At 45.7% G+C, this 12,714-nt stretch overlaps 1 protein-coding gene and 1 long non-coding RNA gene across 2 annotated transcripts; both read right to left on the minus strand.

Moving 5' to 3' along the window:
• Positions 1-203: 203 nt before the first annotated feature.
• LOC120712443 lies at positions 204-2,653 on the minus strand. Its single transcript, XR_005690888.1, has 2 exons — positions 2,432-2,653; positions 204-1,465 (listed from the first exon to the last, which is right to left on the minus strand). It is a non-coding gene; the product is annotated as an uncharacterized LOC120712443 (long non-coding RNA).
• A 6,067-nt stretch (positions 2,654-8,720) lies between these two features.
• On the minus strand, positions 8,721-12,311 carry LOC120712444 (transcription factor CSA-like). The gene is made up of 2 exons (XM_039998223.1): positions 11,048-12,311; positions 8,721-9,542 (listed from the first exon to the last, which is right to left on the minus strand). Exons 1-2 carry the CDS (start codon positions 11,910-11,912, stop codon positions 9,217-9,219), a joined length of 1,191 nt encoding a protein of 396 aa, XP_039854157.1. The 5' UTR covers positions 11,913-12,311; the 3' UTR covers positions 8,721-9,216.
• Between the last annotated feature and the right edge of the window lie 403 nt (positions 12,312-12,714).

Consider the following 12,714-nt stretch of genomic DNA (forward strand, 5'->3'; position numbering starts at 1 on the left):
TTTGTTTTGGGCGAAAGTTGATTTGAGGCTCGGATCAAGGAGAAAAACGTAGACGAACACGGCTAAAACAATGCTTAACGCGCGGACTCGGTTAACGCTAATGACGGTGATTAGCCTTAATTGGTGATTAAGCACGATATTAGCGTTAAAATTAACACCGGGGTGTTACACATATCCAATATTAAACCAAAAATGCATATCAATGCACATGAACTCCTGCCTTCGTACCCATCAAGGTATGAAGCTGCACCTTTATGCCAAACCAATAATGTATGCATATGGATGCATATGAACTCCTGCCTTCATATCCAACAAGGTATGAAGCTGCATCGTTATACCCAATAAACAATGTTCTACCGGTACGGTCGCAACCATAGGCTCGCGACATAACTCCAAATGCCACGAAATGCAGTGCAATGCAATGCAATGCAACAGGATCTCGAAAGCCAGATATCATATACTCCAAATTCAAATACCCTGTACTCCATGATGGAAGGAGAAAATAATTCATGATAGTTAATACCAGAAATGCAAACAGTACTCCCGCAGCATAAGCAATACCAACTATGATTGAATAGTTATATGTTCCAAACACCAACCAACCGTGACTTTGTAATCATATATTCCAAATATCAACCAACCATGACTCAATAATCATATGTTTCAAACACCAACCAACCATGCTTGAATATTCATATGGTGCAAACATCAACCAACAATGACTGAATAATCATGTGTTGCAAACATCAACCAAACAGTTATTCATACGATTATATCTATAGATCTCCCTAGTCTTAACAGAATTATGATACTGTGTAGCCATCATCAATTTAAACATACAAAAGAATAATTCCATATTTCAAACCCCAAGCATATCTATCATATAAAAATATTTCTAAGTAGAGCCGGTTGGCCCAAGATTCAATCCATATATTTGAACACATATACCGAACAATAGTAAGATACTACTTCGAACCTTGCTCTTTATCCAAACTTCAATTTATCCACACATGATAGCACTAGGAGACATAAATGCCACAGAGATTTTCGTACACCAAGATTAGCATAACCTCTACTATAACAAGCCCACTCATTAGTAAACCTTTAAGGATTCCGAAAATTTTCTCACAGGAAAACATACTATAGGATAAATTATTAAGTCATATGTAAATCATCCCAGCCATAAATTCAAAATCCGTCACATATAGACCACCTCATTTATCTATCCACCCATGTTGAAGTAAAAAGTCACGTTACCTCTAGATTTTATTAGCAACAACATTTCATATTTCACCCAATCATTATGAGTCATGTCCAAATTTGTTATATTATCACTTATGTGTGCTGTATTTTATAAGTAGAGGCAGTAAAAATAGAATGTTAAAGTTGTAGCAACACAACCGCTACGTTCACTTGCCTTTACCGAGCATGTAGACATGTCATAGGTGCCTCGTAGCAACATCACCTGCTAAACCACTCATGTATCAGAAAAACAACTCCAAATGACATAGCTAAAGCACTACAAAGTGATTCCATGCCCAAAACATCAATCCAAAAGGGGCACCTACGAACAACAATTCTCGTCATCAACATCGATGAAGAGCAGCATTGCTTCTCTTTTTTATATATATTTTTATACAATGAATGAGGTGCCAAATAAATAGATATTCCAAAACTAAAGAGAAATATCTAAAACTTTTATGGAGAAACCTCATTTTTATTATGGCCCCAAGATGGTCAAACAGTCGAACACAGAACTTTGAATCTGCCCAGAAAATCAGGACAGCAAGCTTCACATTTCCATAACTCCAAATATATTTGTCCAAAAATTCTAAAATTTCACCAGAGGATAGAGAATTCCATGATCTACAACTTTTGTATTATCCATATTTGCATTAGAGGTCAACAAGATGGCCTAATATAGGGTTAAACCTTAACTGAAAAACTCTGTCAACAAAACAGTGCACCTGAACTTTAAATCCATATATGGAGTTCCACTTATCCAAAAATTATGATTTTTACCAACGTAGAAAGCTAATGAATGTCACTACAAGATCCTCCTAGTTAGGAAGCCTAATTTTGCATCTAAGGGTTCCGAAAACCTTATAGATCTAACTCTATCAAGAATTCATCAGAATATGACAGTCAACACATTAAATCCATATCTCACAAATTCCTTAGGCTAAAATCACGAAATTTGACAGGATACTAGATCTGAATGTCCCCTACAACTTTGTAGTTCATCCCAAAAATTAATTCGGCCTCTACATGCCCCGAAATCAACTCTCAACACTGCTACAGTAAATTGACGAATCTAAAATCGGAGAGAGACACCCAAATGTCCTCTTTCTCCCCTCCAATCCACTTAATCTCAAATCCAAATCCACGCATGATCATCTAATTGGAGCAGGGTGGAGGAAAATCCACTCACCTTTGTCACCCTTGAAACCCTAGGGAGTGGAAACCAAGGGGGAAAGATCTATCTACACCGAATGCTAGTTCCCGCTAGGGATTTGGTGCTGCGGAGGGTGGATTGAAGGGCATGAAGCCATGGGAGGAGAAGCATGAGAGGGAGAACGAGAGAAAGAACGAGTGGGAGGAGTCAGGGTCGGCCAGGAGGAGGAGAGCGTGAGGGAGGGAGGAGGTGGGCTGCTGGGCCTCGGCCCCTCCTAAAAAGCCTTTTGTTTCTTCTTTTTATTATTATTTTTTGTGGTATTACACTAAATTTTTTGTTACTTACACATTTAAACCGGTTTGGGTCTTTGGGATGTATTGGCTCTGCCTTCATATATTTTACACAAATCCAAGCACTGAATAATGAAAATCATTTTACAAATCGCGATGAATATGAACTAAAAGCAAAGTGAAGCTAAATTCTTTAGTTTTACTGGTGAATCGGTTTTGGGGGAAACCCTCACTGTGACCCTTTAGTAAGGATTTAGATAATAAAGAACTTATGAAAGAAGTAAAACCTATAGAAATAAAAATTTCACACAAGAGAATAATAAATAAATATATGTGCTACTGCACTCGTACCACGAGACTGGTTATCTGCGTGTAGGCATCCTCGATCTTTTTATATTTTTGGTGCAATTAATTGTTCCTTTAGATCGTCAATCTCATGCAAATTGGCAGTGGTGGATGACGGACAGGGGTGGCGGTGGTGGATGGAGCCGTTGGACAGTCGGAATTCGGTCGACAAGTGTAGGCATGGACAGGACAGGGTGGGGCGACCGCTCGGCATCGGTGGAGAAGGATACTCAAGAACCTGATCGGATGAGGAAAGGATGGAGGATCGTTCAATCAAATAAAGAAACCTGATCGGATATATATGCCCCCATATTTAGGTGTTTGTGACCTCAAAACGCAATAGAATGGTGTAAATAGACTCGTACAGTCAATTTCATCTGACAGTGCTGAATGATATTATACACTGCCAGAAAATAGAGCATTCGTCTGCGACTGTTAGTACCGGGCTGCCTTTCAGCCGGTACTAACTCGCACATTTCGTACCAACCAGTACTAAATGCTCCAATTAGTAGTGCAAGGATTGATCAATGGATACCAGGAGGGAGACTGGCACTAACCGGGCGTATAAATTTATTTAAAGATATAAGCGCTAATACTATTTATAATAAATTTGGACAAGCTTGAACTAGTTTGATCGGCACGAATCCTGTAATTTCATTTTTTGTAAACGGAGTGAGTATCATTACTGAAAAAAATGTTAGCCCGGCTGAATTCCTCCTTTTTCATGAGAAATTACGGCTGTTCCACGCGCTTTGAGGAATGCTCAGTTGCTCAATGTCCTCACCAATGGATTGTCGTAGACGCTTCCAAGTTCGGGCTCGAACACTAGCTAGTTCCAGCCCGAGATCCTGACGGCCCATCAAACGGTAGTCTTTGAGATTCGTGCCCCTCCAAAACGGCCGGAGCAAAGTCCATGTGCCTGCGACCACGGCCACGACGGATCCTGATTCGCCGGCCGCGCGCGCGCAGCCCGTCGCCGTCGGCGCCCCACCACCACCGGCGCCGACGCCGAGGCGATCGGACGAGCACGAGCGACATAATATATGTATACATTTATTTGTCTCCATGCATGCAGCCGTTGTGAATGGACGAATGCTACGTGCCCCTGCTGCGTACGCCTACGTCCTAACTACCGGCGATAGACGTAGCAGCAGCTAGCGATCACCGTCGTCGCCTTTGCTCCGCCGTGGACGCGTGCTCGGCCGGCAGGCCGGGGCTCGTGCGGTTTGGCCGCCGGCATGCCGCCGGCCGGTACGGGGCGCCCGCGCGCATGTGGCCGACAGGTCCAATCGGCGGTGACAGCCGCTCATCATGCCGGTGGCGAAGTGTCCGTGTGTCCGGCGGAGAACTAGCAGCCGAGGAAGTGGACGCTACACGTCCCGACAGAACAAGGCCATGGTTCTCAAAAAAAAAAAAGTTTGTAAAGTACATGTCATATTAAATTTTTGGACAAATACATAAAATATTAAGTATAATTAAAAAATTAACTAGTTACACAGTTTAACTGATTCATACAAGATGAATCTAATAAGACTAATTGATTCATGATTGAATATTAATTATCAAATAACAACGAAATATGTTACAGTATCAAAATTCAAACTTTTTCACCCTCTAAACACAACCCAAGTTGATGGAATATCGATCCGACCGGAATGGGATCGGGAATATTCAATGCTTTTTTTGCGAAAGAATATTTATTGCTTTAAAGTACGTGTATTTAGATATGAGCTGCGAATTTGTACTCTTTTTTTTATTATTTTCAGAACTTAACGGAACTGTTTTCTTCTGTCAGGATTTGAACCTTTGGTTTATTTGTACTCTTTCTTTTTTAAGACAACATGAAATCGGATAGAGGAATTTTGTCTTAAGGCCCAACAAAATGGGTCTTTTGTACTTTCTCCAGTTACAAGTCACAACTTTTTTGGACATCTACATGTTATACAAAAACAATAAATATCAAAACTCACCAAATTCCGTAATTTGTACTACCTCCATCTCAAAATATGACAACTTTTAGACTTGGTCAAAGTTAAATATTTTCATCTTTGACCAATAATATTTCTAAAAAATAATTACTTTTTAATAGAAAAGATTACATATTACGATAGCTGCTTTTATCATGAATAAACTAGTATCACTTTTATGTTGCTAATATTTATATTGTTTACCATTTACAGTCAAAATTTAAAAGGTTTGATTTTGAGAAAATCTAAAAATAGCTATATTTTAAGACAGAGATAGTGATAATCTATTTTTAAAATAATTGCCTAAAACACATTTATCTATGAGTAGAGGCGATGCATGATTTTCAAGTTGGTCTTGGTCAAATAAGCTTGTGCTTCAGAAGAAGTCAAAATAGACATGAAAATTGAGGGAGTAATTTAATTTTTATACAACATTTGTAAACAACCAAACGGTATTGACAACACATAATATTTAACTACCGACCAAACCTCTGCTTACCTTTAACTACCATTAATAGACAAGAATTACATATTGACAGCATAAGACTTATTTTCTTAGATTTATCATGAAAACCGGTCTCCCGAGTAGATCTGTTTAACAAATATCATATAATACTTGTCAGTCAAAGTTCTACATTATTGCAGCTCTGCGTTGGAAACGATTTATCTTAATGGTTATGTGCCCATTATTTTTTAAGAATTTTTATTTACTCCTACCTTTAATTATCCTTCTATCATAAAAAAATATTATAGCTCTGTTCTAAGTCAAACTATCTTCAATTTGATCAAGTTTACATAGACTAATGCGACTGTTATCACAGACGTAATAGGTACGCATTTCACACCATTGTAAAGAAAGGTTTGAACTGTAGTGAGTCGTGCTGGCTCGCTGCCACAGATAACCAACCAGCAATCCAGCAATAGAAACGCAATGCAAGCCCTCCAACTAACAGGGAATCAGTTGGAACAGCGGCACGCGCGCGCACAGTCAGCGCCGGAGCTAAGTAGAGGCCTAGCACGCCGTGTGCTCCCCTCTCTCTGTGTGTTCGTCGCCGGCCGGAGAGACAAGGGAATTTAACGCCGTGGAGGACGAAGTGTTATCTGAGACGTAGGACGTCTCAACTGACTCGAGCGACCAGTCCCTTTCCTCCCAGTTATGGCGAAATTTGTGCCTCTTCTTTTGTACACATGTATGAAGTACTAAATATAGTTAAACAATAAAATTAATTGCACAGTTTGGATGTACACGGCAAGATGAATCTTTTGAGACTAATTAGTACATGATTAGCCATAAGTGGTACAGTAACCCACTTTGTGCTAATAATGAGCCTAATCGCAGTTTTCAGGTGAGTTCTAAAATTAACAAAAAAAATTTGGTTTGGAACCTAAACGCGCCCTTATATATGTGCCTGCCTGCTGGCAAGCTACCTTCGCTCTCGCTGATTGCCTACGCATCACTGTGTGTGTATGTGGACGGACAAGCTAGCAGCGCATGCAGACAAACCCGGCCGTACTTATGATTACAACACCGTGTAGTTGTAGTAGTAGTTGTGTGTGGCGGGACTAAGGGGGTGTTTTGGAATAGGGATTTAGAAAAAAGTCCCAGGAATTTTTTTGTATTTAGAAGTATTAAATAAATGTTAATTATAAAACTAACTGCAGAATTCTGGGGCTAAATTGCGAGACGAATCTAATGAGGTATCTTAATCCATGATTAGCGAATGATTACTGTAGCATCATTGTAGCAAATTATGAATTAATTAGACTCATTAGATTCGTCTCGCGAAAAAGCACTCAGCTGTCAAAAAACATTTATAAACAGATTTTATTTAACAATATAAAATATTAAATTCCTTTTGATGTGATAGGGATTTTTGAAAAAAGTTGGGATCCAAACATGGCCTAAGATGCTGCCTCAGCCCTAGCTTATTAGAGCATCTCCAACAGACTACTTATCTCTCATATTTTATATATTTTTTCCATTACTAATAATATTTTTTATATTTTTAGTAGCAACTGCTGTAGCAGATTACTCAAAGGATATGGTGGAGAAATAAACCTCCTACATTTGAGGGAGAGGGAGGTGTGTTTTGACGATTGCCAATTTTTTTTAGTATTGGCGATGAAATTGGTAGTATGCTGGAGCACCTCCCCTTATCTAAAGGGCAGATTTTTGGTATTGGAGAGAGATAGGTAGTTTGCTAGTGATGCTCGGAGATTAATTGTGTCACTCATGAGACAGTGAGATGAACAAGGGGCGCGGTATTGAACCGGACCTCCGGCTAGCTAATGTAGCTGGTACTGCCCCTTAATGAATTCTGCTTTGACCATTGATCTACATCTGCATAACTCCATGAAAGTTCAATACCCCACTAACCTAGCTAGGGTAGTCCCTCTGTTCATTTCGTTAGTACAAGTCTTTGATCAACAGTTTCTCCATTTAATATACCTTTGTGACACAAATTTGATGCCATTTGATTTATATCACAAAAAAAAACTTGTATGAATATCACATAAACAAAATATTAAGACTGTTTCTTAAAAGAATATTAGTAATTCTTGTCGATACCTCCCAGGGTTAGGTCCTCATGTTTTTTAGATTTTGTAGTATTATGGAGTTTCAATAACGACCAAATGCCATCTTCTATTTTAAAAATGGCAAATAATGGAGAACCCAACTTTCATGTCTTCCGATTTCTGTCCACCTACGAAGACGCATTGCCTTTCATGTCGAACATACTCCGATCTCTCCATTCTAAAATATAAGGCATTTTAATTTATCTTAAATCAAAGTAGTCGTCTAAATTTGATCAAATATATAGAGAAGAATATTAGCATTTAAAACATCAAATGAATAAATTATAAAAATATATTTCATAATGGATTTAATTATTCTCATTTGACATTCAAAATATTGTAACTATTTTCTATAAATTTGATCAAACTTACAATAATTTAACTAAAGACAAACCAAAATAGCTTACATTTCAAAATCGAATTGAACGAAGGGAGCAAGATGTCTAATGCATTATTAGGCCAACATATCACTCTGTTCTGCTGCAACCAAAGATAGCTGCTAGGGCGGCTCGACGCTGGGAGATTCACCATTTAGCCAGGGCGTAGCTAGGGGGGCAGGGGCCTGCCCCCCTCCCAAATTTACATTGTAAATTTAAAATTTGATTAAATTTTTATATAAATTAGCATGGTTGGCCCCCTCTAATAATGAAAAAAATAAATTTCTGGCTCCGCCCCTGCATTTAGCGCTATGATTTCGCGGTCGCTAATAGCTGCATAATGAGCTTTGATTTAGCCGCTAAATGTGACGGCATGTGGGAGCAGAATACTGGATTAGAGGCGGTGAGATGTGGCAACTTGTAGGGCAGCAGGGCCAGTGGTGTACGGAGCAGCTAGCAGTAGAGTAGCAGCAAGCTTTGGTTGCATGATCTTTTAACTCCTGCTAAAATGTATACCTTCATGAGACTAATTATATTTAATTTTTCTAAAACCGCTAAGTGGCTTAGCTGCAGCTATAGCTGTTCTTAACTGTTACAAGACCTGGCAGCTAAATGGCTTAGCCAGAAGTATTTTTCTTTTCCACCAAGCTAGTACTAGCCACCAGCTAGTAGTACTTTTCTTTCACAATAAATCAGCACCAGTCACCAGCCACGCCCAGCCGAACAGAACCAATGTCAAACTCTAACTTGTGGGACGACAAAAAAAACATGCATATAAGCAGTTAAATGTTGCAGTACAAGGACAAAGTAACAAAAACAAAACTATATATACCATACTTGGCTACTACATCTAGCTAGGCTTTCAGTAGTCGTCCCTCCCTCATCTACACTCGGGCACTCGGCTAGTCAAAGAATCAGTGGGAGATATGATTAAGCTCGCTAGCTCTCCACTTCACCATCATCAATCTCTCCTTGCATTGCCTGCACTACATACATTCATGTGGCCGGGGGCTAATCAAAGTAACCAAATCCCCAAATGATCAAAGTCCAAGCATCATCCTTCTTCCCACCTCTACAAAGCTCCCCATGGAAATGACTGTTCCTAGCTAGCTAGATTACATGGTGCTACTACATAAGCTAATCCATGGATGTAATCATATATATGGCAAAACCTACAGGCTAGAGAGCTCGAGCTACGCGTCCTTGATCCCCCTGCAACTGCAACTGCAACTCAGATCCGAAGCAAACTGCATGCATGCATGCAGTCATGTGGCTCCGACCCCGAGGAAGTCTATGAACGCCGGCGACGGCGCCGCGGCGGCGGCGTCGAAGTGGGCGCCGCCGCCCTGTATTGTCCCCACGCCTTGGAACGCAGCCGCGGCGCCGCCTCCGTCGCGGTCCAGGACGACGAACTGGTGGTGTGGCTCGTGGTGGTGGCCGCCGACGCCCTCGATCCAGCCGCCGCCCGGAACGGGCAGCAGGACAGGCGGCGGCGGCTCCCCGTACCGACCGCCGCCGCCGGCCGCGTCGTCCGGCGACGGCGGCCAGGGGAGGCGCCTGTCGGCGTGCGCCGCCGCGCCGATGCCGGGCCCTGCATGCTCATGGATCAAAACACACAGATTATTCGCAGCTCGCGTGAGAATGACATTACGTACGGCGTGCTAGTGATCCATGGACTGATTTAACCGAAGTGGTTGCGCTGCGCGTCACGGAAGAAAGCTAGACTTGGGGGACCGGAAAGCGACGCCGTCGTCGCCATGGCGCAATCAAGAAACCAGTGAACAGGAGAAGCAGCAGGAAGAAGAGGGGGCAGCGGGCATTGATGGCGGCCGGCCGCATCGCCTTGGCAAGTCAGATCACCTCCAAAGCCTCCCTCCCTCCCTGCTCGCTAGCTGCCGCTGTGCGCGCGACGACTCCCTGTCCCTCCCCTCCCTGCTCCCGTGCGCGCGCCGGCCGGCCAGCCACTGTGCGGCACGCAGTGCGCGGCACTGTTTTTTGCAAGTTTGGCCACAGTCCAAGTCGTCGTCCCGTCGTCCCGGCCGGGCCAGTGCCTGCCTGGTCTCCGATGCCGACGGGATCCCGCCAGCCCGCCGCAGCTAGCGCTTCCTATTTCGAGCAAAGCCGGACCGTGGCATTTAAGCCGCCGGTGGCCCGGCGCACGGCCGCCCAGCAGCAGCAGCAGCGCCAGTGCACTCCGGATCGGCCGGGCCGCCGGACCCCATCGATTCGCCCGGCCCTCTCGTGCGCGTGCGTGTGCCTATCATGGGCCGTGTTTGGTTAGACCTGAGAAAATTTTAATGAAAATTTTTCGACTCTTTGACCACTAATTAAAAATATTAGATGAAATCTAATTATAAAATAATCTTCACAATTATAATACTGTAGCATGTATTCTATCTAATAAGATCTTTGACCGATTTGAGGGTGGTTACTATAGCATAATTGTAGCCAATCATGGTAAAACTTGGCTCATTAAATTCGTCTAGAAAAATTATACCCATCCATAAAAAGGTTTCGTAAATAAATTTCGTTTAATACTTCATACGTACATTCGTCTTTTTACTCTTCGTTTAGTATTTCATGTGTGCATTCGTCTTTTTACTGGAATTTTACTAAACACGGCAATGGAATCATGGCGATTCGATGCTGTGCGCCTGCCTGCCTGAATGTACTGTGTGCCGTGCGAGCCGTGCCCGCCGCCGCCGCCGCCGCCGCCTCCACTCCACAGTGGAGGCGCTAGCTAGCTGCTGCCCCAACCGTAGCAGTCCCCCCTCAGGTGGATCGAGAGGGGGAGATGGAAGGTCTCGTCTCGTCACACGAGCACTGTGACGAGACCTGGCTAGGGCACAGTGAAATCATCCAGGCCTCCGGCTGGGAGAACAGTTCCGTGACACTCGCTGACAGGTGGGCGCCGTCTTTGTGCGCGCGGTGGGGGGTGGGGGCAAGAACAATCAGCCGGAGTGTGAGTGTGAGTGTGACGCGAGCTAGCTAGCTAGCTAGCCCGCCTGCGAGGCCAAGAACGCGATGCTGGGCAAGGAAATGGTAATGGGAACGGTAATGGCGGCGGCCGGGGTAGTTAAGGGGCGGGGCGCTCACCGGGGAACAGGCAGAAGGGAGTCGGCGGCGCGTCGTCCTCGGCCGACGCGGCGGCGCCTGGCGGGAACAGGAAGCTGCTGCAGTAGTGGCGGAAGCCGAAGCCGTAGGGGTCGGCGGCGAAGCCGTAGCCGTAGGCGGCGTCGTGCGCCGCGGCGGCCGCGGCCAGGAGGTGGTGGTGGTGGTGGGCGGCGGCGGGGACGGCGGCGGCGTCCCCACCGGGGCCGGCCGCCGGCGGCATTACCGCGGCGGCGGCCTCGAGCTTGCGCTGGACGGCCTGGTTGAGCTTGCGGCGGCGGTAGGCGGTGGACTGCTCCCGGTACTTGCGCGCCATGATGACGTGCCAGTGGTTTTTGACGGCGTTGTCGGTGCGGCCGGGGAAGAGGCGCGCGATCATGGCCCATTTGTTGCCGTAGAAGCGGTGCGCCGCCATGAGGCGCTCCTCCTCCTCGTCGGTGAAGGGGCGCTTGCTGATCCGCGGGTCGAGCTGGTTGAACCACCGGAGGCGGCAACTCTTGCCGGACCGGCCGTCGAGCCGCTCGGCGATGAGGTTCCAGTTCTGGGGCCCGAAGAGCGCGACGAGCTCGCGGAGCTTGGCGTCCTCGGCGGGGCGCCAGTGGCCGCGCGCCGCGAGGCGGGAGGAGGACTGGCCCCCGCTGCTGCTGCTCTCCTGGGGGTCGGACGCGTGCGCATTGCCGCCGCCGCCGCGCCCGGCCGCGGCGGCGGCGCCGCCCGTGTCCATGGTGGCGGCGCCGGGCGGGAGCACGCGGCTGCCGCCCTTGGACGAGGAGGCCGAGGACGAGGCCTGCTGGTCGGCCGCTGGCCCCACGCGCAGCAGCCACGTCGCGGCCGGCGACGAGCACGGCATCGCCGCCGTCGTACGCGGACGGCTGGGATCGAGCGAGCAGGAGATCGATGAGGAGGCTGGTGGCGGGGACACGCACAGAGTGCTCGCCTTTTCTCCCGCGGCAGAGACCCGCACGCCCGGAGCTACAAGCAAAGGGAGCCCAGAGCTGGAGGAGGCAGCTCAGCTAGGCTTCCCCTCTTTCTCCCACTCCAGTCTCTCGTCAGACGACGGATCACTGATCACTCCCTCCGGCCGGAGCGCGTGCGCTTTTCACTGTTGGATAGGCTAGCCGGCGCTGGGACTGGGAGAGGAGGGGGATCGTCTGCGCTGGCTCGCGGGTCGCCGACGCCCATTTATGCGCGGCGGTGGAGGCTGCTCCGGGTCGGGGATCACCAGGGCACGGCGCCACGGAGGGCGACGCACGGCCGGAGTGCGGTGGGGACGCCGCCGTACGTGCCCTCGCTCTCATCTAGCTTCGGCTGTGTTTAGATCCGCCAAAAGCGGGAGGAAAGAGTCACATCGGATATGGTAGTGTATTGTAACACTTTTCGTTCGTTTGTGATAAATATTATTCTACCATAGACTAAATAGGTTTAAAAAATTCGTCTCACAACATACATACTATGTAATTAGTTTTTTATTTGTCTATATTTAGTACTCCATGCATGGAGCCATGGGTCATTTGCTATATTTAATGTTTCGATGTGATTTCGATGTGATGGAAAATTTGGAAAATTTGTGGGAAGTGAACACAGCCTTCACGGCAAACTTGGAGGATCGAATGGAAAAATGGCGCTTAATTACTACTAGTACTCTACTAACG

Source organism: Panicum virgatum, chromosome 6K (genome assembly GCF_016808335.1).
Source record: "Panicum virgatum strain AP13 chromosome 6K, P.virgatum_v5, whole genome shotgun sequence".
Classification (NCBI taxonomy): domain Eukaryota; kingdom Viridiplantae; phylum Streptophyta; class Magnoliopsida; order Poales; family Poaceae; genus Panicum; species Panicum virgatum.